Genomic DNA, 22,335 nt, shown 5'->3' with positions numbered 1-22,335 from the left:
CTGTAAGGTTGCAAGATTGGTTCCCCCGAACTGACAATGTGAAAATCCCCGGAACGAGGCAGTTAACCCACCGTTCCTAGGCCGTCATTGAAAATAAGAATGTGTTCTTAACTAACTTGCCTGGTTAAATAAAGGTATAAAAAAAATAATAATAATTGGCAAATCGGTGTCCCAAAATACCGATTTCCGAGTGTTATGAAAACTTGAAATCGGCCCTAATTAATCGGCCATTCCGATTAATCGGTCGACCTCTACTCCTGATCCCAACCAATGGAGTGTAAGCTGTAGGCCACATCTCCCATAGTGCACTCTTTCTCCCTTGACCAGGTCTGTCAGGCAGTATGAACTACGAAGAGGCCAGTGAGGATGAGGAACACGGTGACGAAGACCGGACACGCTCGTTGTCCCCCAACCCAGAGTCAACCCGGCCTGCGTCTGCCTCCAGCACAAAGTCCAACACAGTGAGTCCAACCGTACAATTGTCTCTGTCCTGTCATATCATTAGGTGCACACACATAGCTATGTGGCTATGGCTTGTGAGATTTCTAATGTGTTCATTACACATGGCAAATCAACTTGTCACTTGAAGACACTGAAACAACAAGATGGCAGATGAATGTTGTCCTCCCTACTCCTGTACCGTATCTCCTTTATAACAGCGATTGGCCGGTATGTTTTGTGATGTAGCAGTGTGTGATTTTTTTCCCCCCCTTACAGGAGTGCGTGACACCGGGGTCGCCCACGGCGGAGAGCGCCCTGATCGAAGTGGACAACCTGGAGGAGTTTGTGGTGCGTCCCGCACCCCGCGGCGCCCCCGTCAAGTGCCGCATATCCCGGGACAAGAAGGGAATGGACCGCGGCCTGTACCCCACCTACTTTATGCACATGGAGCGAGAGGACGGCAGGAAGGTACATTGACCTCACATCCTGTCATAGTGGATTAACATGGAGACAAGACCTAGATGGGTTTATTTTACCATCTTATCTCACAGGCCTGTTTCTTTTTCTTTTCCTCAATAGCTACATTTGAAATGGTGTGAGAATATAAAGTAAAAGTAACACCTGTTTTGATTGCGGTGATTAAAATGATGGTTTGTGAGTTTCCCTCTCACCCTGAGTTTACTCTCTTTGTTTCACCCAGCTGTTTCTTCTGGCTGGGAGGAAAAGAAAAAAGAGCAAGACGTCCAACTACCTGATCTCAGTGGACGCCACGGACCTGTCACGCGAGGGAGAGAGTTTCATGGGGAAACTGAGGTAGGACCATATCTCATTCGTCTCACAACTCTAAATATAATTCTAAATCTTTGCTGATGAACAATTTCCATATTGTTTTGAGCCCTCGGCTGCATCTGATAAACCTATTGGGTGTGAAGTGGGATTGTGAGTGCTGGAGGGTCATTGTAGACTCTAATGTGATTGGTCTGGTCATCCTGCAGGTCTAACCTGATGGGGACCAAGTTCACGGTGTATGACCAAGGCACCAACCCCTGTAAGAACCCTGGAGCTCTGCTGGAGGAGAGCAACACACGACAGGAACTCGCAGCCATCTGCTATGTGAGTGTACACACACACACACACGCACACACACACATACACACACACGCACACGCACACAAATATAATTGAACCTGTAAGGTTGTGTGACATTCTGTGACATTCTGATCTCCTGTGTTCTCTCTGCAGGAGACCAACGTTCTGGGGTTCAAAGGTCCCCGCAAGATGACCGTCATCATCCCAGGCATGAACATGAACTTTGAGAGGGTTCCCGTCCGTCCAAACAGTGTATGTATCAGCCCCATGGGACTGTACAACTCCAATCACTTCTTCTAACATTTGTAGTCACTGTACTTGTTATGCACAGTATGGCAGAGGGGCATGTCAGAGGGCATGATTGATTTAAGACTCTGGCATTCTTACATCTTGAAATAGAAAATAATTTAGCACAATCTGAATAATGGAGTGAGTATTGAAGTCAACATCATGTAATGGAAACTGAGGCTAACCCACTAAGGGCTGTGAGATGTGGTCACTGGGGAGTGATGTCAGATTAGATGGTTTGGATGTCTGGGTCGTATTCATTAGGGCACGCAACGGAAAACTAAAAAAGCGTTCTTATTGGGTAAGTCAAGGTTGTCACTCCCTGTTTCAGTCCTATTTCTTCTGTTTAGTGCCTAATGAATACAACCCTGTTGTCTGTGTGTTTTCAGGAGCAGGACAGCCTTCTAAGTAAGTGGCAGAACCACTCAGTGGAGAACCTGATCGAGCTGCACAACAAGGCCCCTGTGTGGAATGACGACACCCAGTCCTACGTGCTCAATTTCCACGGCCGCGTTACACAGGCCTCCGTCAAGAACTTTCAGATCGTCCATGACAACGATCGTGAGTCGATTCGTCAGTGCTTCTCTCAGCTCTTTCTCTCCTCTCTTTCTCTTTCTCTCTCGCTCTTTTTCACTCTATTTCGCACTCCCTCTCCTTTGGTAGAATGGAATAATGATTTCACATTATTGAGTCGTCTCTTCTCTCTTCCCTCAGCGGACTACATCGTAATGCAGTTTGGCAGAGTGGCCGAGGACGTATTCACCTTAGACTACAACTACCCCATGTGTGCCCTGCAAGCCTTCGCCATTGGCCTGTCCAGTTTCGACAGCAAACTGGCCTGCGAGTGACCAACCCCATCACGACTCCTAACTCGCCATTCCCTCCATGGCCTTTTCAACCTACTCCCTCTCCTCCAGGACAACGCCAACTCCACAACACCGCCCCTCCCCGTCACAGGATTCAGCGCCTTCCTTGTACAGTCAGCAGTCAGTTCGCCAGCAGTCTGCCACTATGGAAATAATCATGAACTATGACCTCTCACCCCTACGTGGTACATCCAATCATGGCACCCGAATCATGCTGACTTGGAGAGCGGATGAAGAGAGTGGGTGTGTGAGAGAGGACAAAAGCAAGTCGATTTGGGCGGAGGATATAGGATTTTCCTTATTGGCAGAAAAATGAAATTACCGTCCACAAAGGGAAACTTGTCAAATCATCAAGGCGCCTTTGTTTTTATTTGTATTTATCTGTAGTTCTGTTTCAATGAGTTTGTATTGCTTTTTGTTGCTTTAGCTGTTGTATATTGGTGATTTTATGTGTATTGAAATTGATTGAAAGGGAAAAAGGACACCAAGCATCATAGACCAAACACTCCCTGTTTAGGGACAGAACTTCTAACACAGACTAGACCAGGTCACAGGAGATGGTGTCTTTGATTTATATCAGATTTGAATGTTTTATAGGCCTCAACACGTCTGATGAACTTGAGTTTTTAGCAGATGCTTTTAAAGTTGCCTTTAATGTTGATTCCAAGTGTCATTTTACTCCATTTTACATTCTGTTGCCTTCCACAATCACTGTTGTGCGATTCTTTTTTTGCAGCACCAAGATGTTCAATAACTCTAACGTTAAACTATTTCAACCCTTTTTTCATTTTCTTCCTCTTGAAGATACATTTCTCATAATCACATTTATTTGCCTGCATATCCATCCAATGTGTCCTCATCTGTTTTCTTGTTTTAAAAACACACTTTTACTAACGTATCTCAGTAGCATTCTGAGGAGTTTGGAAGGGAACATTTCTTACTGCAATTCCTTTGTACATGTCATTTTGTGATGTCTTAGCCCCATGTCAAGTTAAAACCTCACGGGAAAGTCAATAGAGTTGCCCAGCAAGCACCATTAAAGGATTTTATTATAGTTTTATGTAAGATATGTCTTAATGTTTGGACATACTGCTCATTTTCAAATATCATAAAATGGCAGTCTAAATGTCATTTCAATGTGTGGAATACAAAAGAGTTATCCTGGAATCCAAACAATAGAGGAATATTCCGTTTGGATTCCAAGTGACAACGGTCGCCCTGTACTCAGTCTACATTATATGCCAAACGTATCTACCCATTTAAAATGATACCAGATTGAATAATAACACTACATTTTATATGTACTGTAATTGTTCAGCAGACTACACTTGTACTGTACCATGAAGTCATTGAGAACCCACTGGGTGAAATCTGGTTGAATCCATGTTGTTTCCACGTCATTTCAACCCCAACATTTGAGGTGATGACTTTGAATCAACGTGGAACACTGATTGGATTTGCAAAAAGGAATTGCGTCTTTTTTTTTAACCCAAAGTTTAAATCCAATGACTGGGTCAAATGTTTGGTTGATTTCACGAAGGTCTATGCCCAGTGGGAAATTACTTTTGGGGTGACATTTAAGGTGCAAAATAGTTCAAATCTGTGCAAAAATAAATATAAAGATGACCATAACAAGTTATTTAAGTAGTTTTAAGTACACTGAAAAATGCATAAATTAGTGGCCTTTTACAGCTCTCGTTGCCGAAGAAAAGTCACAATGCCAGATTATTACTTTTACAGTATTTTTTGCACAGGTTTGAACTATTTTGCACCATGAAAAAGTCACCCTTGATTAAAGTTTCAGCTGGATGGATGTGCTATAGAAATGATTCTGTCCAGTTCTGTGATTCTTGTTCTTGGAGGATTAGGAACATTCCTGGGTAACCTGCAGGATGCATTTGATTCCTGTCCAAACAAGACTAACACTGATTATGTGTGACAGTGTCGGGAAACAAAGTTAATTCACAAGATGTACTGTTAGAAAGAGGGAAAGGGTTTGTTTGTACAAAATATATAAAAGAGAGAAATATAACATTTTACTACAAGATACTTATGGGGAATTGCATTCCATTCATAACTTAACTTTCTGACAATTTTTGGGGGGATTGAATTTTAGAAATATGACTGTAAATAGAATAAATGAAGATAAGTGCACAAGACTCCCCCTGTAAGCTTAAGTAATTAATGTATTCAGTAAAATACATTTATTTGCACCTACAGTGCTGTGAAAAATTATTTGCCCCCTTTCTGATTTTCTCTACTTTTGCATATTTTTGATACTAAATGTTATCAGATCTTCAACCAAAACCTAATATTAGATAAAGGGAGCCTGAGTGAACAAATAACACAATTACATACTTGTCTAATTTATTTCATAAACAAAGTTATGCAACATCAAATGCCCCTGTGGGAAAAAGTAAGTGCCCCCTTAAACTCAATTACTGGTTGTGCCAGTTAGCTGCAATGACTCCAACCAAACGCTTTCTGTAGTTGTTGATCAGTCTCTCACGTCACTGGAGGAATTTTGGTTGACTCTTGCATGCAGAACTGCTGTAACTCAGTGACATTTGTGGGGTTTCAAGCATGTACTGCTTGTTTCATGTCCTGCCTCAACATCTCAGTTGTGATTAGGTCTGGACTTTGACTAGGCCATTCCAAAACTTCTAATTTGTTGCCTTTTAGCAATTTATTTTTGCTTTCATTTGTAGGCTAGGTTGTAGCAACCTCATGATGGGTACAGGGAAAATGTTAGTATCATGTAGTAGCCTAAACCTATCGATGTTACATTAAACTGGGTGAATGGAATATGAATGACAGTCATCCAATATTCTGTAATAGAAATAAGAACATGCTCATAAAAAAAAATCGTCCTCCGTAATCATAAACTGAACCGACTGCCCCTGATGTATTCAGTAAACCCATTTATTGTCAATAACATAACGACTTTACAGTTTATTAAGAACCTTTTTGAAAGCAACATCTAGAACTTATAATTTCTTCTTTCTACATTATCAATTTACAATTGTTTCCATTATTAAAACATTTCGAAAATATATCAAACTTGTTTGTGTTACATTTAGAATTCCATTTTAAAATGGGACGTTGTAGAAACTTACTGTAAAAATGGTAATTGTAAAACTTCCTAAAACACATCTATTCTAAAGATATTCCAAGTCTTTGGAAGGCTTTGAACATTATCCTTTGGACTGGATACACAAACATTTTGTTTGATGCAGTTTTGACTGATCTATTCTTAATGCTGTCTTTCACCTTAATGCAAGGTGCTGCATTATGGTCTGGTGTGGAGTGAACATCCAGTGAACAACAACAGTTACCGTCACAGGCAGCAACACAAGCTCCCTCAGGGCAAACCTACTCATTAACGTCCACCACTAGCAGCTCTTTGTATTTGATCAGGTAGTAGGGGTAGCACTGGCACCGGTCAAAAACTACAAAGATGGTGGGGTTGACCAGCTGGTCCACACAGGTGTCGTATAGGTTGTAGTTCTCCTTCGTGGATTTGACGGGTGGCGGCCGGCGGTATTTGCACTTGCCCACGCTCACCTTTCCCACCAGCACCTTGGCCAGGAACATGTGACGCACCCCAGCGTCAGGTGACACCGCAGCGAATGTGTTGGAGTAGGAGGCGTCGCGGGCGAAGTAGGAGCCGTAGCCGTACACGAACCCGTTGACTCCCGAGACGCGCGGGTCAAAGTTGTTGTGGCAGATGTCCTCAATGAAGTCCCCGACGGTCCCGTGGAACAGGTGCCTCTCCAGAGCCCCGTCTTCCTTGGTGTCACCGCGCTTCCGCATGTGCTCCTTGTACCTACAACACAAACAATGCCACCTAATGTAATGTATGAATTCATCTTAAATTCAATCGTTTTTTATCAGTATTACATTTATTCATTGACAAATGGAGCAGGAAAATAAAAAGCCTTCATCTCCTTTGGATAACCCTTATCAATAAAATGATATTGATCTGTTGTGTGATGTAATGTTGCACCGTGTTATCTACCTTTTCCCTATCCTTTATCCCATTCCCACATGACGGTCATATACACAGTACATGAGGAAAATGAATGGCTATTCTCGTAAGGATAGAAAACATATCAAAGAGGGCCAGAGGGAGTCCCCATCCACACCTTTGGAACTTGTCCCAGTGGAGAACATTCTGGATCTGGTGGAGGCTGACTATCTCCACCCGGGTCTCTGACAGGGTCTTGTGGAACAGGCGGTGGACCTTCTGGAAGGCCTGGGTGTTGGCCGGCACATCCACCATGCTGTAGTCCTGGTCTGGGGCGGAGCTAGGGGTCCACACTGGGGGGTACCAGGTGCTGAACTCCCCCAGAGGGTCTACGCTGAAGTTGGCCGGGGAAGGCTCGGTGGATGTGCTGGCCAGACCATCCAGCAGGATACCTGTCCTATACAAATCAAGTAGATTATTGTTTTCGTGAATGTAGTTCATATTATTGATGAACTACAACTAATATGGTGTGATTCCAGCATTATGGGTAGGACCCGGAAAAATGCTCTACCACCTGACCTATGACATTAACCTGCAGTTCAATCATTAATTTTACTGATGACACTACAGCCTCTTCCAAACACATTTCAACATAATGAACACATGGTTAGTCGTGGTTAGTCATTTTACAGGTCAGGAGTATCTTTCTAGCCCCTCCCACACAGATGCCTAACCCTAACCCGAACCCGACCCCCCTCAGCTCCCAGCTGTGCCCTGGACACCATTTGTGAATTGATCGCCCCCCATCTAGCCTCAGAGTTTGTTCTGTTAGGTGACCTAAACTGGGATATGCTTAACACCCCGGCAGTCCTACAATCTAAGCTAGATGCCCTCAATCTCACACAAATCATCAAGGAACCCACCAGGTACAACCCTAAATCTGTAAACAAGTGCACCCTCATAGATGTCATCCTGACCAACTGGCCCTCCAAATACACCCCCGCTGTCTTCAACCAGGATCTCAGCGATCACTGCCTCATTGCCTGTATCCGCTACGGAGCCGCAGTCAAACGACCACCCCTCATCACTGTCAAACGCTCCCTAAAACACTTCTGTGAGCAGGCCTTTCTAATCGACCTGGCCCGGGTATCCTGGAAGGACATTGACCTCATCCCGTCAGTTGAGGATGCCTGGTCATTCTTTAAAAGTAACTTCCTTACCATTTTAGATAAGCATGCTCCGTTCAAAAATGCAGAACTAAGAACAGATACAGTCCTTGGTTCACCCCAGACCTGACTGCCCTCGACCAGCACAAAAACATCCTGTGGCGGACTGCAATAGCATCGAATAGTCCCCGGGATATGCAACTGTTCAGGGAAGTCCGGAACCAATACACGCAGTCAGTCAGGAAAGCTAAGGCCAGCTTCTTCAGGCAGAAGTTTGCATCCTGTAGCTCCAACTCCAAAAAGTTCTGGGACACTGTGAAGTCCATGGAGAACAAGAGCACCTCCTCCCAGCTGCCCACTGCACTGAGGCTAGGTAACACGGTCACCACCGATAAATCCATGATTATCGAAAACTTCAATAAGCATTTCTCAACGGCTGGCCATGCCTTCCGCCTGGCTACTTCAACCTCGGCCAACAGCTCTGCCCCCCGGCAGCTCCTCGCCCAAGCCTCTCCAGGTTCTCCTTTACCCAAATCCAGATAGCAGATGTTCTGAAAGAGCTGCAAAACCTGGACCCGTACAAATCAGCTGGGCTTGACAATCTGGACCCCCTATTTCTGAAACTTTCCGCCGCCATTGTCGCAACCCCTATTACCAGCCTGTTCAACCTCTCTTTCATATCGTCTGAGATCCCCAAGGATTGGAAAGCTGCCGCAGTCATCCCCCTCTTCAAAGGGGGAGACACCCCGGTACCCAAACTGTTACAGACCTATATCCATCCTGCCCTGCCTATCTAAGGTCTTCGAAAGCCAAGTCAACAAACAGGTAACACTTTGCAGACAGAGTTCAGTGTGTCAAATCGGAGGGCATGCTGTCCGGTCCTCTGGCAGTCTCTATGGGGGTGCCACAGGGTTCAATTCTCGGGCCGACTCTTTTCTCTGTATATATCAATGATGTTGCTCTTGCTGCGGGCGATTCCCTGATCCACCTCTACGCAGACGACACCATTCTATATACTTTCGGCCCGTCATTGGACACTGCTATCTAACCTCCAAACAAGCTTCAATGCCATACAACACTCCTTCCGTGGCCTCCAACTGCTCTTAAACGCTAGTAAAACCAAATGCATGCTTTTCAACCGATCGCTGCCTGCACCCGCATGCCCGACTAGCATCACCACCCTGGACGGTTCCGACCTTGAATATGTGGACATCTATAAGTACCTAGGTGTCTGGCTAGACTGCAAACTCTCCTTCCAGACTCATATCAAACATCTCCAATCGAAAATCAAATCAAGAGTCGGCTTTCTATTCCGCAACAAAGCCTCCTTCACTCACGCCGCCAAGCTTACCCTAGTAAAACTGACTATCCTTCCGATCCTCGACTTCGGCGATGTCATCTACAAAATGGCTTCCAACACTCTACTCAGCAAACTGGATGCAGTCTATCACAGTGCCATCCGTTTTGTCACTAAAGCACCTTATACCACCCACCACTGCGACCTGTATGCTCTAGTCGGCTGGCCCTCGTTACATATTCGTCGCCAGACCCACTGGCTCCAGGTCATCTACAAGTCCATGCTAGGTAAAGCTCCGCCTTATCTCAGTTCACTGGTCATGATGGCAACACCCATCCGTAGCACGCGCTCCAGCAGGTGTATCTCACTGATCATCCCTAAAGCCAACACCTCATTTGGCCGCCTTTCGTTCCAGTACTCTGCTGCCTGTGACTGGAACGAATTGCAAAAATCGCTGAAGTTGGAGACTTTTATCTCCCTCACCAACTTCAAACATCAGCTATCTGAGCAGCTAACCGATCCTTGCTGCTGTACATAGTCTATTGGTAAATAGCCCACCCATTTTCACCTACCTCATCCCCATACTGTTTTTATTTATTTACTTGCTCTTTTGCACACCAATATCTCTACCTGTACATGACCATCTGATCATTTATCACTCCAGTGTTAATCTGCAAAATTGTAATTATTCGCCTACCTCCTCATGCCTTTTGCACACATTGTATATAGACTCCCCCCTTTGTTTTCTACTGTGTTATTGACTTGTTAATTGTTTATTCCATGTGTAACTCTGTGTTGTCTGCTCACACTGCTATGCTTTATCTTGGCCAGGTCGCAGTTGCAAATGAGAACTTGTTCTCAACTGGCCTACCTGGTTAAATAAAGGTGAAATAAAAAAATAAATAAAAAATGCGTCCCCTTCAGGGTCTAAATGCCAACAGGTGGCTTGAGATGACACTATCAACCTTTTGGTGCTGTAGGACAGAACTACTGGTTTTAAAAAGAGTGGAGAATTTCTCCAGGCCCCAATTATGAGTTAAACTACATGACCAAAAGTATGTGGACACCCCTTTGGACTCGGCTATTTCAGCAACACCCGTTGCTGACAGGTGTATAACATTTTGCAATCTCCATTGACAAACATAAGCAGTAGAATGGCCCGTACTGTAGAGCTCCGTGACATTCAACGTTGCACTGTCATAAGATGCCACCTTCCCAACAAGTCAGTTTGTCAAATTTCTGCCCTGCTAGAGCTGCCCCGGTCAACTGTAAATGCTGTTATTGTGAGGTGGAAAATTCTAGGAGCAACAACAGCTCAGCGAAGTGGTAGGCCACACAAGATCACAGAACCACTGAAGCGCGTAAAAATCATCTGTCCTCGGTTGCAACACTTACTACCAAGTTCCAAACTGCCTCTGGAAGCAACGTCAGCACAATAACTGTTTGTCTGGAGCTTCACAAAATGGCTTTCCATGGCGGAGCAGCCACACACAAGCCTAAGATCACCATGCGCAATGCCAAGAGTTGACTAGAGTGGTGTAAAGCTCGCCGCCATTGGACTCTGGAGCAGTGTAAAAATGTGTTTTCTGGAGTGATGAATCACGCTTCACTATCTGACAGTCTGATGGACGAATCTGGGTTTGTTCAATGCCAAGAGAGCGCTATCTGCCCAAATGCATAGTGCCAACCAGTTTGGTAGAGGAGGAATAATGGTCTGGGGCTATTTTTCATGGTTTGGGCTAGCACCCTAGTTCTAGTGAAGGGAAATCTTAACGATACAGCATACAATGACATTCTGGACGATTCTGTGCTTCCAACTTTGCGGCAACAGTTTGGGGAATGCCCTTTCCTGTTTCAGCATAACAATGCCTCCGTGCACAAAGCGAGGTCCATACAGAAAGGGTTTGTCAAGATCGGTGTGGAAGAACTTGACTGGCCTGCACAGAGCCCTGACCTCAACCCAATCGAACACCTTTGGTATGAATTGGAATGCTGACTGCGAGTCAGGCCTAATCGCTCAACATCTGAGCCTGACCTCACTAAAGCTTTTGTGGCTGAATGGAAGCAAGTCCCCGCAATGTTCCAACATCTAGTGGAAAGCCTTCCCAGAAGAGTGGAGGCTGTTATAGCAGCAAAGGGGGGGAATCAACTCCATTTTAATACCTATGATTTTGGAATGAGAGATTCGATGAGCATCCACATACTTTTGTAGCCATGTAGTGGATAACAAACAAGTGCATGTAAATTAGATTTAAGATAATTGATAACACAGTTAAAAAGAGCCTAGAAAGTAAGGTAACTGAACCAATCAACCAGCTCAAGGTTAAAACAAAACATGGATACGTACCTCAAATGTGCTCTCAGAGACTTGAGGGAGCGGTAGAAGGGTCTGAGTCGGATGGCCCGCTGAAACCCTGTGGTGACGTTGGTCTGGATCATATTGATGAAGTCCACCTTGTATTCCACCGCTAAGATGTGCAAACGACACTCCAGCTCCCCAGCATCCCTCTTGTCCAGAAGGATCTTGGACACATCCTTAACAAGACAACCCAGTAAGTCAAAGCCTACATGAACATGAAACAGAGGTAACCATTTGTGAGGGAATTATCTTTTGTCATGAACAAAACGCAGTCCGCCATAGCGAAAGTTCATTAAAGATCTGAGGGTAGGAGAGAGGGGTTTGAAGCACTCACGTCTTTGTACTTTGTCCAGCTGAGGTTATTCCACCAGAAGAAGCACCACCTGGTGTAGAGGTGAGGGTTCTTGGTTGGGTCTGTGGTGTTCTGGAGTCTTCTGACCCGGTCGTATTTCTCCCCGTCCTTCAACGTCATGTTGTCAAAATGCAGGGTGAACATATCCATACTAGTGATGGGGGGGGAATTAGATACAGTTACGTATCGGGATAGAACTTTTTGACGATATACAGTGCCTTCAGAAGTTTATTCACACCCCTTGACTTTTTCCACATTATGTTGTGTTACAGCCTGAATTCAAAATGTATTAAATTGATATTTTGTATCACTGGTCTACACACAATACCCCATAATATCAAAGTGGAATTATGTTTTATAAATTAAACAACAATAAAAAGCTGAAATGTCTTGAGTCAATAAGTATTCAAACTCTTTGTTATGGCAAGCCTAAATAAGTTCAGTAGTACGCATTTGCTTAACAAGTCACATAATAAATTGCATGGAATCACTGTGCAATAATAGTGTTTTACATTATTTTTGAATGACTACCTCATCTCTGTACCCCACACATTCAATTATCTGTAAGGTCCCTCAGTCGAGCAGTGAATTTCAAAAACCGATTCAATGCCTCACAAAGAAGAGAACCAATTGGTAGATGTGTCCAAATTAAAAAAGCAGACATTGGATATCCCTTTGAGCAAAGAATCCCGAGCATGATTACCGTCAGGTGTGTCCACATTGACACAGAATTGGCGCCCGAACAGGGACTTGAAGAGAAACACCCATGACACCATCCACACAAGGTTGAATCATGTCTTTTGTTGGAACCCCATACTGTGTCAATGTGGACACACCTGACGGTAATCATGCTCGGGATTCTTTCATTGTGGAAGGACTCGATGAACTAATGGAGTTGGATAGCACTGCCCCTAATCCCCAGGCTTCTGGCTCACCTATAACATCTCCACCATTACCCTCTCCTCAAACCCTTCCGGTTACCCTGTCCAGAGAGACTGGGAGAGGTGTCTCTGTGATCACTGGACAACTGGAACATCAATGGGCACACACCAATCATAGTTTGACAATGCAGGAGAATGCAATTCGCAAACTCAGTGAATGTGTGGAGGCTCATCAGACAGATGTGCAGCGGAGGTTGGATTACCTTCCCTGTCAAATGGAGGAAAACCAACAACAAATTGTTCAGAGGCAGAAATATTTACAAGATTCTCTGAAGCAGGATATTCAAGGAAAATTGCACCGGTTCAAAACACAAATGGAAACTAACCATCATCAAGTCATAATCTTTCTTGAGGAGGAACAAAAACAGAGAGCAGAGGAGTCAGCCTCTGTTGTGAAGGGAGTGTGTTCTTATCTGAAGGAAGTTATGGAGGACATGAAGAACTCTCTCACAGGGGAACTACGATTTTTGATTGAACAGACTCAAAAGGACACCGTTAATGAGATGGAAAAAGCACAGGAGGCCACAGACCTTCAACTGGAAGGGCTGCACCAGGAGGTAATGCAGTGCTTTTCCCTTCTGGACAAATCTTCTGCACCTCCCTCAGGTTTTACCTCTGCCACTGGCTTGGCCAGTAATGGAATAGGAACAGGTAGCACTACAAAAACCCCTCTGAAGATACTGTTAAACAACAGAACTCCCGCTGCCACTGTCATGCCTCCTATAGAGCGCTTCCTCCCTATCAAAATACTTTTCCCCACTTTTGGCAGCCCAGAAGATGATGTTGATCCACTGTTTTTCTTATCTAAGTGTAATGATTTTCTTTCTATCCGGCCCCTTACTGACTTGGAGGTTCTTGCCACCCTCCGCAGTGTTCTCCATGGTACAGCAAGAGACTGGTGGGAGATAGCCCGTGAACATGTGTCAACCTGGGAGGAGTTTCAAAAAATATTCCTCTTAGCCTTCCTTTCAGAGGACTATGGGGATGAACTGGCGGAACGTGTTCGTAACAGGGTCCAGGGTGAAGCAGAGCCAATACGGGACTTTGCCTTCTCCTATCGAGTACTATGTAGGAGATGGAAGGCTGACATTACTGAGCAGGAGATGGTTAAACTCCTTCTTAAGAACATGGTTCCCCGCCTTGCTAGTCAACTTCGAGAACGTGTGGAAAATGTGGATGATCTGGTGCGTCTTGGGACTCAGTTTGAGAAGGACTGGAAGCACCACCTCCAAACTAAAAACCCTGTTCCCTCATCACAGTATACCCATAACTCTCTTAGGGCTAAACCGTCTCAGATATTTGTACCCAAGATCCAGGACAAATGTCCAGTTGTGTGTTGGAGGTGTAAAGTCCAACATCCTCCAGATTCTTGCCCGCTCTATGTCCAGCGTCAGGATTCAGGAAAAGGTCAGAAAGGACCGAAGACTGAAAGTCTAGACAGGCGTGGTGGCTTGCATACAATTGGGTCATCCTTAATGCCCACCATGAAGCCTTTAGACAGTATAGCTAGCGGTCTTATTCCTATTCCGCAACAACTATTGGTTCCTCTGACTGTTAGAAACTGGAGAGGGAAGGCCATAATCGACACAGGGGCATCTTACACCCTGATGCAAGAGGCCCTGTGGCAGAACATGGCATTACCTCATGAGGAGCTACGAACATGGGAGGAAGGACCATTGTACTTGGCCAATGGAGAACCTACCACTCCCTTGGGCTGGATTAGTATAATAATAAAACTGCATGGTGAGACTATTAACCTTCCTGTGGCAATACTTGCAGACTCAAGCCTTGCATTTGCTGTAGTCCTTGGCCTAGACTTCCTGTTCTTCAGTGGACTGACCATCTCTATGTCCGAACCCTCCTATCGGCTACACTCTGACTATTCCCAGCCTCATCCATTTCAACCTGGTAATGCACTGATTTCAGGTTGGAGCCTGCTACATTATGCAGAGTCCGGACAAGGTCAAGTCAGAGACAGAGAAAATATAAAGAGACAAAGACAAAAACATGTTCCACCAGTGAAGTCTGAGAACCCAACTATCACCCTGATTACCGCCGTACCCCCCCTTCTATCCGAGAGCAAAACAAACCTGATGCGGATTTCTACATCAAACAAGCAGTGGAACAGGCATGTCTGTCGGATGATGAAAGGTGGCAGCTCTCCCAGATGTTGGACGTGAACAGTGAGGTCTGTACTCTTACACTCGGCCGTACAACCGTCTTCAAACACAAAATCTATACCCGGCATGAGGTCCCCATTAAGCAGCGTCCCTACAGGCTGTCCCCCACCAAACTGGCAATTCTCAATGAACAGCTCAAAAGCATGTTGGAGAATGGAATTGTGGAACCTTCTTTTTCTGGATGGGCTTCTCCGGTCGTCCTGATTCCTATGAAAGACGGTGGATATCGATTCTGTGTGGACTACAGGAAGCCGAATGCCATAACAGAAAGCGATGCCTATCCTCTACCAAACATAAATGACATACTGGAATCTCTGGCAGGAGCATCCACCTTTAGTAATCTGGATCTGAACAGTGGCTATTGGCAGGTGTCAATGGATCCCGCTAGTCAGGACAAGACTGCTTTTGTCACCCCTGCTGGTTTGTACTCCTTCAAAGTCATGCCTTTTGGTTTGAAGAATGCTCCAGCAACCTTCCAACGGTTGATGGAGACTGTCCTGGGAGATCTGAGGGGTAGAAATTGTCTCGTGTATCTGGATGACATCATCATCTACTCCTCCTCTGTTGCGGATCATCTGCAAGACATTCAGTCCATCTTCGACAGACTAAAGGCTGCAGGTTTGACCTTGAACTTGAAGAAGTGTCGTTTCTGTCTGCCAGAACTCAAGTTCCTTGGTCATGTGGTTAATGCTGAAGGTATCCATGCAGATCCAGCCAAAGTTGCAGCCGTGCAGGAATTCCCAATTCCCACATCCCTCAAGGCTGTTCAGCGGTTTCTGGGTATGGCTGGATGGTACCACAGGTTTGTGCCTGATTTTTCAAAGGTAGCTGAACCCCTCAACCACCTTAAGAAGAAAGGTGTGAAATTCCAATGGACCCCTGCATGCCAAGGTGCATTTGAAGCACTCAAAAACAGTCTAATTACTCCTCCAGTGCTTGGACATCCTAACCTGAATGCTCATTTCATTGTGTACACGGATGCCAGTCAAACAGGACTTGGAGCAGTCTTGGCTCAACAAACAGGACTTGGAACAGAAGAAGTTCTTGCCTATGCAAGTCGCACCCTTAATTCAGCAGAGAGGAATTATTCAACGACTGAAAGGGAGTGCCTCGCTGTGGTCTGGGCTTTGGAGAAATGGAGCTACTACTTGGAGGCAAAGATCTTCACCGTTGTCACAGACCATGCTGCTCTGCAGTGGGTTTTGGCATCAGGCAAGACCAACAGCCGTTTTATTCGCTGGTCTATCAGACTGCAGACGTTTGACTTCATCATTGAGTATCGCAAAGGAAAACTGAACGTTGTACCAGATGCCCTTTCTCGGATTACAGAGACTGCCAATGTTTGTCCTCCCTTGTGCAGTACTTATACTACCGCTAAATGTCTGGATGATTCCTTTCCTCTGGATGATGAGAGTGTATGGAGAGCACAGCAGAAGGATGCTGCCATCATGGCGATCCACAAGAGTCTGTCGGAAGAAGACTCCAAGAGTCGCTTCAATGATAAGTATAGCATAATTCAGGATAAAGTGTATCGAAAAACTCCAAGAGGAGATGGAATACACAGCACCCATTATCGCGTCTTCATTCCCTCTACATTGTGTGACCAGATAATCCAAGTTTATCATGCCAATCCCATGAGTGGCCATCTTGGAGTTTTTAAAACTTATCGAAGACTACAAGAGGTGGTTTACTGGACAGGCATGTGGGTTGATACCCGGAAGTTTGTACAGCAGTGTGAAGTCTGCCAGAAATACAAACCAGACATTGGCAGACCTGCCGGGAAAATGCAGCAGACCGTGGTGAACCATCCAAATGAAATGTTGGGAATTGACCTCATGGGACCTTTTCCTCCCAGCCGGGGGACACGGAATGAATTTTTATTGGTGGTAGTGGACTACTACACACACTGGGTGGAGTTGTTTCCCCTCCGCAAAGCTACTGCATCAGCCATTGCTCTAATTCTGCGAAGGGAGGTTTTTACCAGATTTGGAATTCCAGACCAAATCCTCTCTGACCGAGGTCCGCAGTTCATATCAGGAATCTACAAAGAGCTCTGTACCTACTGGGGTGTAATTGCCAAGCTGACCACAGCCTACCATCCTCAGACCAACCTGACCGAGAGGGTAAACCGAACCCTGAAGGGGATGATTGCTTCATTCGTGGGGGATCAGCACACAAGGTGGGATCAGCATCTTCCAGAATTTCGCTTTGCACTGAACTCTGCCGTGCAGGAGACTTCTGGGGTCACTCCCGCCGAACTTCACCTGGGAAGACCACTAAAAGGTCCGATGGACAGGGTCTTGCAAAGTTCGAATGTTTCACCTGACTGCCCAGCGTTTGATGCCGTACAACACCACCACACCTTGCTAGCCAGAGTGGAGGCCAGCAAAACCAAAGCCAAACAACGACAGCTGAGAAACTATGACAAACATAGACGAGACGTGTGTTTTCCACCCCAGTCTCATGTCTGGGTACGTTCACATCATCTGTCAAAGGCATCTAAGAAGTTCACTGCCAAGCTAGCTTCGAGATGGAAAGGTCCATACCGTGTAGTGCAGCAGTTGGGACCAGTGAACTACTTGGTCTGTTTGGAGGACACTGGGGAAGATGTCAGGACAGTGCATGCTGTTGACCTAAAGCCCTGCTACCCTACGGCAGAAGAGCTGGATCGCAGGCAAAAGCAACACCTGCAGGACCTCTTCGTGGAGGACTCTGATGAGGAGGACTTCCCTGGTTTTGTGTAGCAGGAACATGAACCTGTCAAAGCCTGTATCCTCTCTGTTTCTACAGGCATTGTTTTTTCATGGGGGGAGGAGTGTGGCGAAATCTGCTCGGAGCCTTCACCGTGCGCTGCCACTTTAAGAACGCATGAGCAGTAAGGAAGGAGGAGATAAAGAGAGCTCGTTCAGCTCTTTGGGGAGGGGCTCTTGGGTGGCGCGACAGTTTGATTGTGTGCTGTGCTGCAGAAGTTTTGTTTGTTTTCAGCGTGTGTAGTTTATAGAGTATTTAACTCAATCATCGGTGTAATCGCTCTAGGTCGTGGTTGTTTTCGTTTGGGACCGCGCCCGTTATGGATCGCATGGAATAGTAGCAACATTGTTGCGAAGCTTTAACATAGCATCTCCCACCTGTAGCACACGCTCCAGCAGGTATATCTCTCTAGTCACCCCCAAAACCAATTCTTTCTTTGGCCGCCTCTCCTTCCAGTTCTCTGCTGCCAATGACTGGAACGAACTACAAAAATCTCTGAAACTGGAAACACTTATCTCCCTCACTAGCTTTAAGCACCAACTGTCAGAGCAGCTCACAGATTACTGCACCTGTACATAGCCCACCTATAATTTAGCCCAAACAACTACCTCTTTCCCAACTGTATTTAATTTTTATTTATTTATTTATTTTGCTCCTTTGCACCCCATTATTTTTATTTCTACTTTGCACATTCTTCCATTGCAAAACTACCATTCCAGTGTTTTACTTGCTATATTGTATTTACTTTGCCACCATGGCCTTTTTTGCCTTTACCTCCCTTCTCACCTCATTTGCTCACATTGTATATAGACTTGTTTATACTGTATTATTGACTGTATGTTTGTTTTACTCTATGTGTAACTCTGTGTCGTTGTATCTGTCGAACTGCTTTGCTTTATCTTGGCCAGGTCGCAATTGTAAATGAGAACTTGTTCTCAACTTGCCTACCTGGTTAAATAAAGGTAAAATAAAAAAAATAAAAAAATACAAACCAACAAACCAACGGACAGTCAGACAGTACACCTGCACGCCTTAAGACCACAGCTAAGATCTCTCTTGTTATCTTTTTCTCTCTCTTTCTCTTCCCTCTCATTCCAGTGCTTTACCCTGCAACAGACTCTCTATTTTTCAAATGCACTTCCCATTGAAGTTCATTAGAGCTGGACTATTATTTCCCTGCCAGAAGTATTTGGATGGACATTTTAGTAGGTTGCTTGCAAGTTGTATATTATGTGAACTGTATTGAGGTGGGGTGTACTAATGACATGTGGCCGAGAAGACTGTGGACATTTTTAAGGCCTTTGTTGTGTCGATGAACACCCCCCACATTCATACCCTCTGCACTCATCCACTAGAAAATAATACAGATTATTGCAAATCCTATGTTGATGACTGGGTTCGTTCTTGTATGAAGTTGCTGTTCAATTGCTCTGCCATTATTAGTATTAGTATTATTGTATGAGGTATTCTTGTTTGGGTTACCCCTGTGCTGTGATGTGGGTTTTATATGGTGTGTATTCTTTTTTCTCTCCACTGGCTATCTGGTAAACAGGCTACCCACTAGGCAGTCTCTTCTGCTGATGTGTGTGGGTCTGGTAGTGGTACTCTCTCTATTCTACTCTTTTCCTTTTGGCATGGTTAATACCTGCCTGGCGCCCGAACAAAATCTTTCTTTACCCTCTCGAATAAATACCGCTACAAAGTTATTAATTAAACTTTGGATGGTGTATCAATACACCCAGTCACTACAAGGATACAAGCGTCCTTCCTAACTCAGTAGCTGGAGAGGAAGGAAACCATGAGGCCAAAGGTGACTTTAAAATAGTTTGAGTATAATGGCTGTGATCGTAAACTGAGGATGGATCAACAACATTGTAGTTACTCCACAATACTAACCTAAACGACAGACTGAAAAGAAGGAAGCCTGTACAGAATAAAAATATTCCAAAACATGCATCCTGTTTGCAATAAGGCACTAAAGTAAAACTGCAAAGAATGTGGCATGTAAAGAAATTAACTAGGATTATGTTTCAGGCAAATCCAAAACAACACATCACTCTTCATATTTTTCAAGCATGGCGGTGGCTGCATCATGTTATGGGTATGCTTGTCATCAGCAATGTCTAGGGAGTTTTTGGGGATAAAAAATAAATGGAATAGAGCTAAGCACAGGCAAAATCACTGGGACACTGGGAAACAAATTCACCATTCAGCAGGACAATAACCTAAAACACAAGACCAAATATAAACTGGAGTTGCTGACCAAGATGACATTGAATGTTCCTGAGTGACATAGTTACAGTTTTGACTTAAATCGACTTGAAAATGGCTGTCTAGCAATGAACAACAACCAACTTGACAGAGCTTGAAGAATAAAAAATATAGAATCCAGTTGTGCAAAGCTCTTAAAGACTTATCCAGAAAGACTCACTGCTGTAATTTGCTGCCAAAGATGACTCTAACATGCATTGACTCTTATGTGAATACTTATGTAAATGAGATATTTCTGTTTTTCATATGCAAAAATATCTCAACATGTTTTCACTTTTTGTTATTATGGGGTATTGTGTGTAGATTGGTGAGAAAAAATATCAATTGAATCCATTTTGAATTCAGGCTGTAACACAACAAAATGTGTAATAAGTCAAAGAATACTTTCTGAAGGCACTGTATCTGCACCAACATTTCAATATTTTTCCTTCATAGTTCTCCATCTTCTTTTTAAAAAGGGAGACCATTTTTTTTAGCAAATTTATTTTCACGACTGGTCGGAACTTGTTCTCTCATGCTTTCTCTTGTCCCTCTACAGCAGACATCGTGAGCAATATGCTTGAAATCACAGTATCGAAACGCAATACATATCATATTGGCACCTAAGTATCGTATCGTGAGGTACCTGCCAATAACCAGCTCTAATCATAGCAAAAAAACGTTAAGAGTTATGGTGGGGTAGCAAGTAGCGCTACGTTAAAAAAAACGGTATCAAATCCTTAATGTCATCTCTGGCACTTCCCGTGTGTGTGTGTGTGGGTGAGTCTCAGTTCCTGTATTTTTCTTCTTCATAAACTCTGTAAATGTGCAATATTTTATACATTGATTGATAAACTATTGTGTGATTAAAATTCAGCAGTACTTATGGAGCTATGAATGACAACAAGTATGGAAATCACAGATTTTGAGGACTGATGGACAGTTTTATGATTAACATCTACTACCTGTACTACTCACCCTTCCTTGACTCCAATCTCCTCCCGGTTGACATTGCAGTAGGCCCTCTCTAGATTAACCTGGGCGCGGGGGGTGAAGTCTACCCACTGGTGACTGTTGATGCACCACAGCTGCCAGTGGAAGGGATATGGCGTGTGGTGCTGCTTGCAGTTGCTCCCCGTCCTGCAGAAGTAAGTGAGAAAGTGGTCGCAGATCTGGATGTCGCCGGAGATGTTTGTGTGGAAGGTCAGACTGGCTGCCGTCTTCGATGGACCAGGGGGCTGATTAGTGCTAGCGGCTTGGGCTTGTGTTTGGGCTGGGGTGGTAGGCTGGTGGACAGGCTGTGGCTGGGTGATGATGACAGGCAGGGGGAGGATGAGAGACATGGTTTTGACTGGGCCCGGTGTCATGTTTTGGGGCTTGTGAGGTGAGATGGTGATTGCTCCAGGTTGAGGAAAGAGGGTGCTTTGAGGAAAGGTGAGGAGCACACTGGGGGGGATTTTGGTTGGGGTCATTTGTTGTGGTAGAGGTTGGATGATCATTTGGGTCTGGTTTAGGGCCAAGGATGGGCCTGACGACAACTGGATGATCCTGGTGGTGCTGCTGCTTTTGCCAGGAGAGCAGATAAGAGTATTGCTGGCACTAGTAGTCTGCCCTGACTTGGAGGGGAAAGGAGTGAAGCGGACATTGATACTGTATGGTGTCACAGTCCAGACAACGTCCACTTGTTGGGAGTGCATGGCGTCCCACACTGGCAGACTGGTGTTGGTGTCAGAAGGGACCTCCATGAGCAGTAGAGAAGGAGTGAGGAAACTGACCTTGGGAGACTTTGGACAGGCCTCTGTGATCACGGTTGTAGGTCCCCTCTTCTTCCCTTTGATTGATGAAAGGTCAGTCATCTTCAAAATTTTTGAGGGTAAATGGTCAGTTTATGTTGGCATAGCATGGTACATGAAGGACTAAAATGTCCCAATCATATCCCGAGTCTCTGACAAAACAAAAGCCTAATACTTTTAAAAGCAACACTTATAACTTGACCAAAATCCAATTTGCTAGAATCCTAAAAACGCTTATATAGATATCCTGTAGACATTTAATGAAAATGTACTAATACGAATGCTTGAGACTTTGCTGATGCTTTTCGTCGTGTTTCTTACTAGCTAAATTACTAGCATCGCATAATGCAAAAACAGAACATGAACTTACTTTTTATCTGTTAACTTGCAGTGTTTCAGGCCTAATGAATCTGTCCACGTAACTTAAAAGACATTTAAATTTAAGCCTAAAAAAGATCTGGAAGTCGTCTTCAAACAATATTCTTACAGGATCGTTTATAGATTTCAGGGGAAACCATTTGACGGTGTTATTACAGGAATGGTTTAGCCCAACTATTTGAAATTGATGACGACTGCATAGAAATACTAGTTTATC

At 44.5% G+C, this 22,335-nt stretch overlaps 2 protein-coding genes across 5 annotated transcripts in view; one reads left to right on the top strand and one right to left on the bottom strand.

Moving 5' to 3' along the window:
* The window catches only part of zmp:0000000711 (tubby-related protein 3), a 38,163-nt gene extending 34,414 nt beyond the window's left edge, over positions 1-3,749 (top strand). For all 3 annotated transcript variants that reach the window (XM_024402209.2, XM_024402208.2, XM_024402210.2), the window contains 7 exons: positions 328-461; positions 718-909; positions 1,142-1,254; positions 1,437-1,554; positions 1,684-1,782; positions 2,208-2,379; positions 2,533-3,749. In XM_024402209.2, coding sequence (XP_024257977.1) covers positions 328-461; positions 718-909; positions 1,142-1,254; positions 1,437-1,554; positions 1,684-1,782; positions 2,208-2,379; positions 2,533-2,666 — 962 coding nt within the window. In that variant the 3' untranslated portion in view covers positions 2,667-3,749. The remainder of the gene's footprint in view (positions 1-327; positions 462-717; positions 910-1,141; positions 1,255-1,436; positions 1,555-1,683; positions 1,783-2,207; positions 2,380-2,532) is intronic.
* A 1,839-nt stretch (positions 3,750-5,588) lies between these two features.
* Positions 5,589-22,269, bottom strand: LOC112217208 (protein mono-ADP-ribosyltransferase TIPARP-like). Of its 2 annotated transcripts, none has more exons than XM_024402308.2 (6): positions 22,111-22,269; positions 20,926-21,803; positions 11,808-11,976; positions 11,462-11,649; positions 6,830-7,108; positions 5,589-6,510 (listed from the first exon to the last, which is right to left on the bottom strand). In XM_024402308.2, exons 2-6 carry the CDS (start codon positions 21,801-21,803, stop codon positions 6,057-6,059), a joined length of 1,968 nt encoding a protein of 655 aa, XP_024258076.1. In that variant the 5' UTR covers positions 22,111-22,269; the 3' UTR covers positions 5,589-6,056. The 2 variants fall into 2 exon arrangements, with proteins under 2 accessions (XP_024258076.1, XP_042156344.1); XM_042300410.1 differs by having other exon boundaries at positions 20,926-21,778.
* Positions 22,270-22,335: the final 66 nt, after the last annotated feature.

Source organism: Oncorhynchus tshawytscha, linkage group LG17 (genome assembly GCF_018296145.1).
Source record: "Oncorhynchus tshawytscha isolate Ot180627B linkage group LG17, Otsh_v2.0, whole genome shotgun sequence".
NCBI classification, from domain to species: Eukaryota; Metazoa; Chordata; class Actinopteri; order Salmoniformes; family Salmonidae; genus Oncorhynchus; species Oncorhynchus tshawytscha.
The sequence above is the reverse complement of the archived record's forward strand: the minus strand, read 5'-3'. Positions and strand labels throughout refer to the sequence as shown.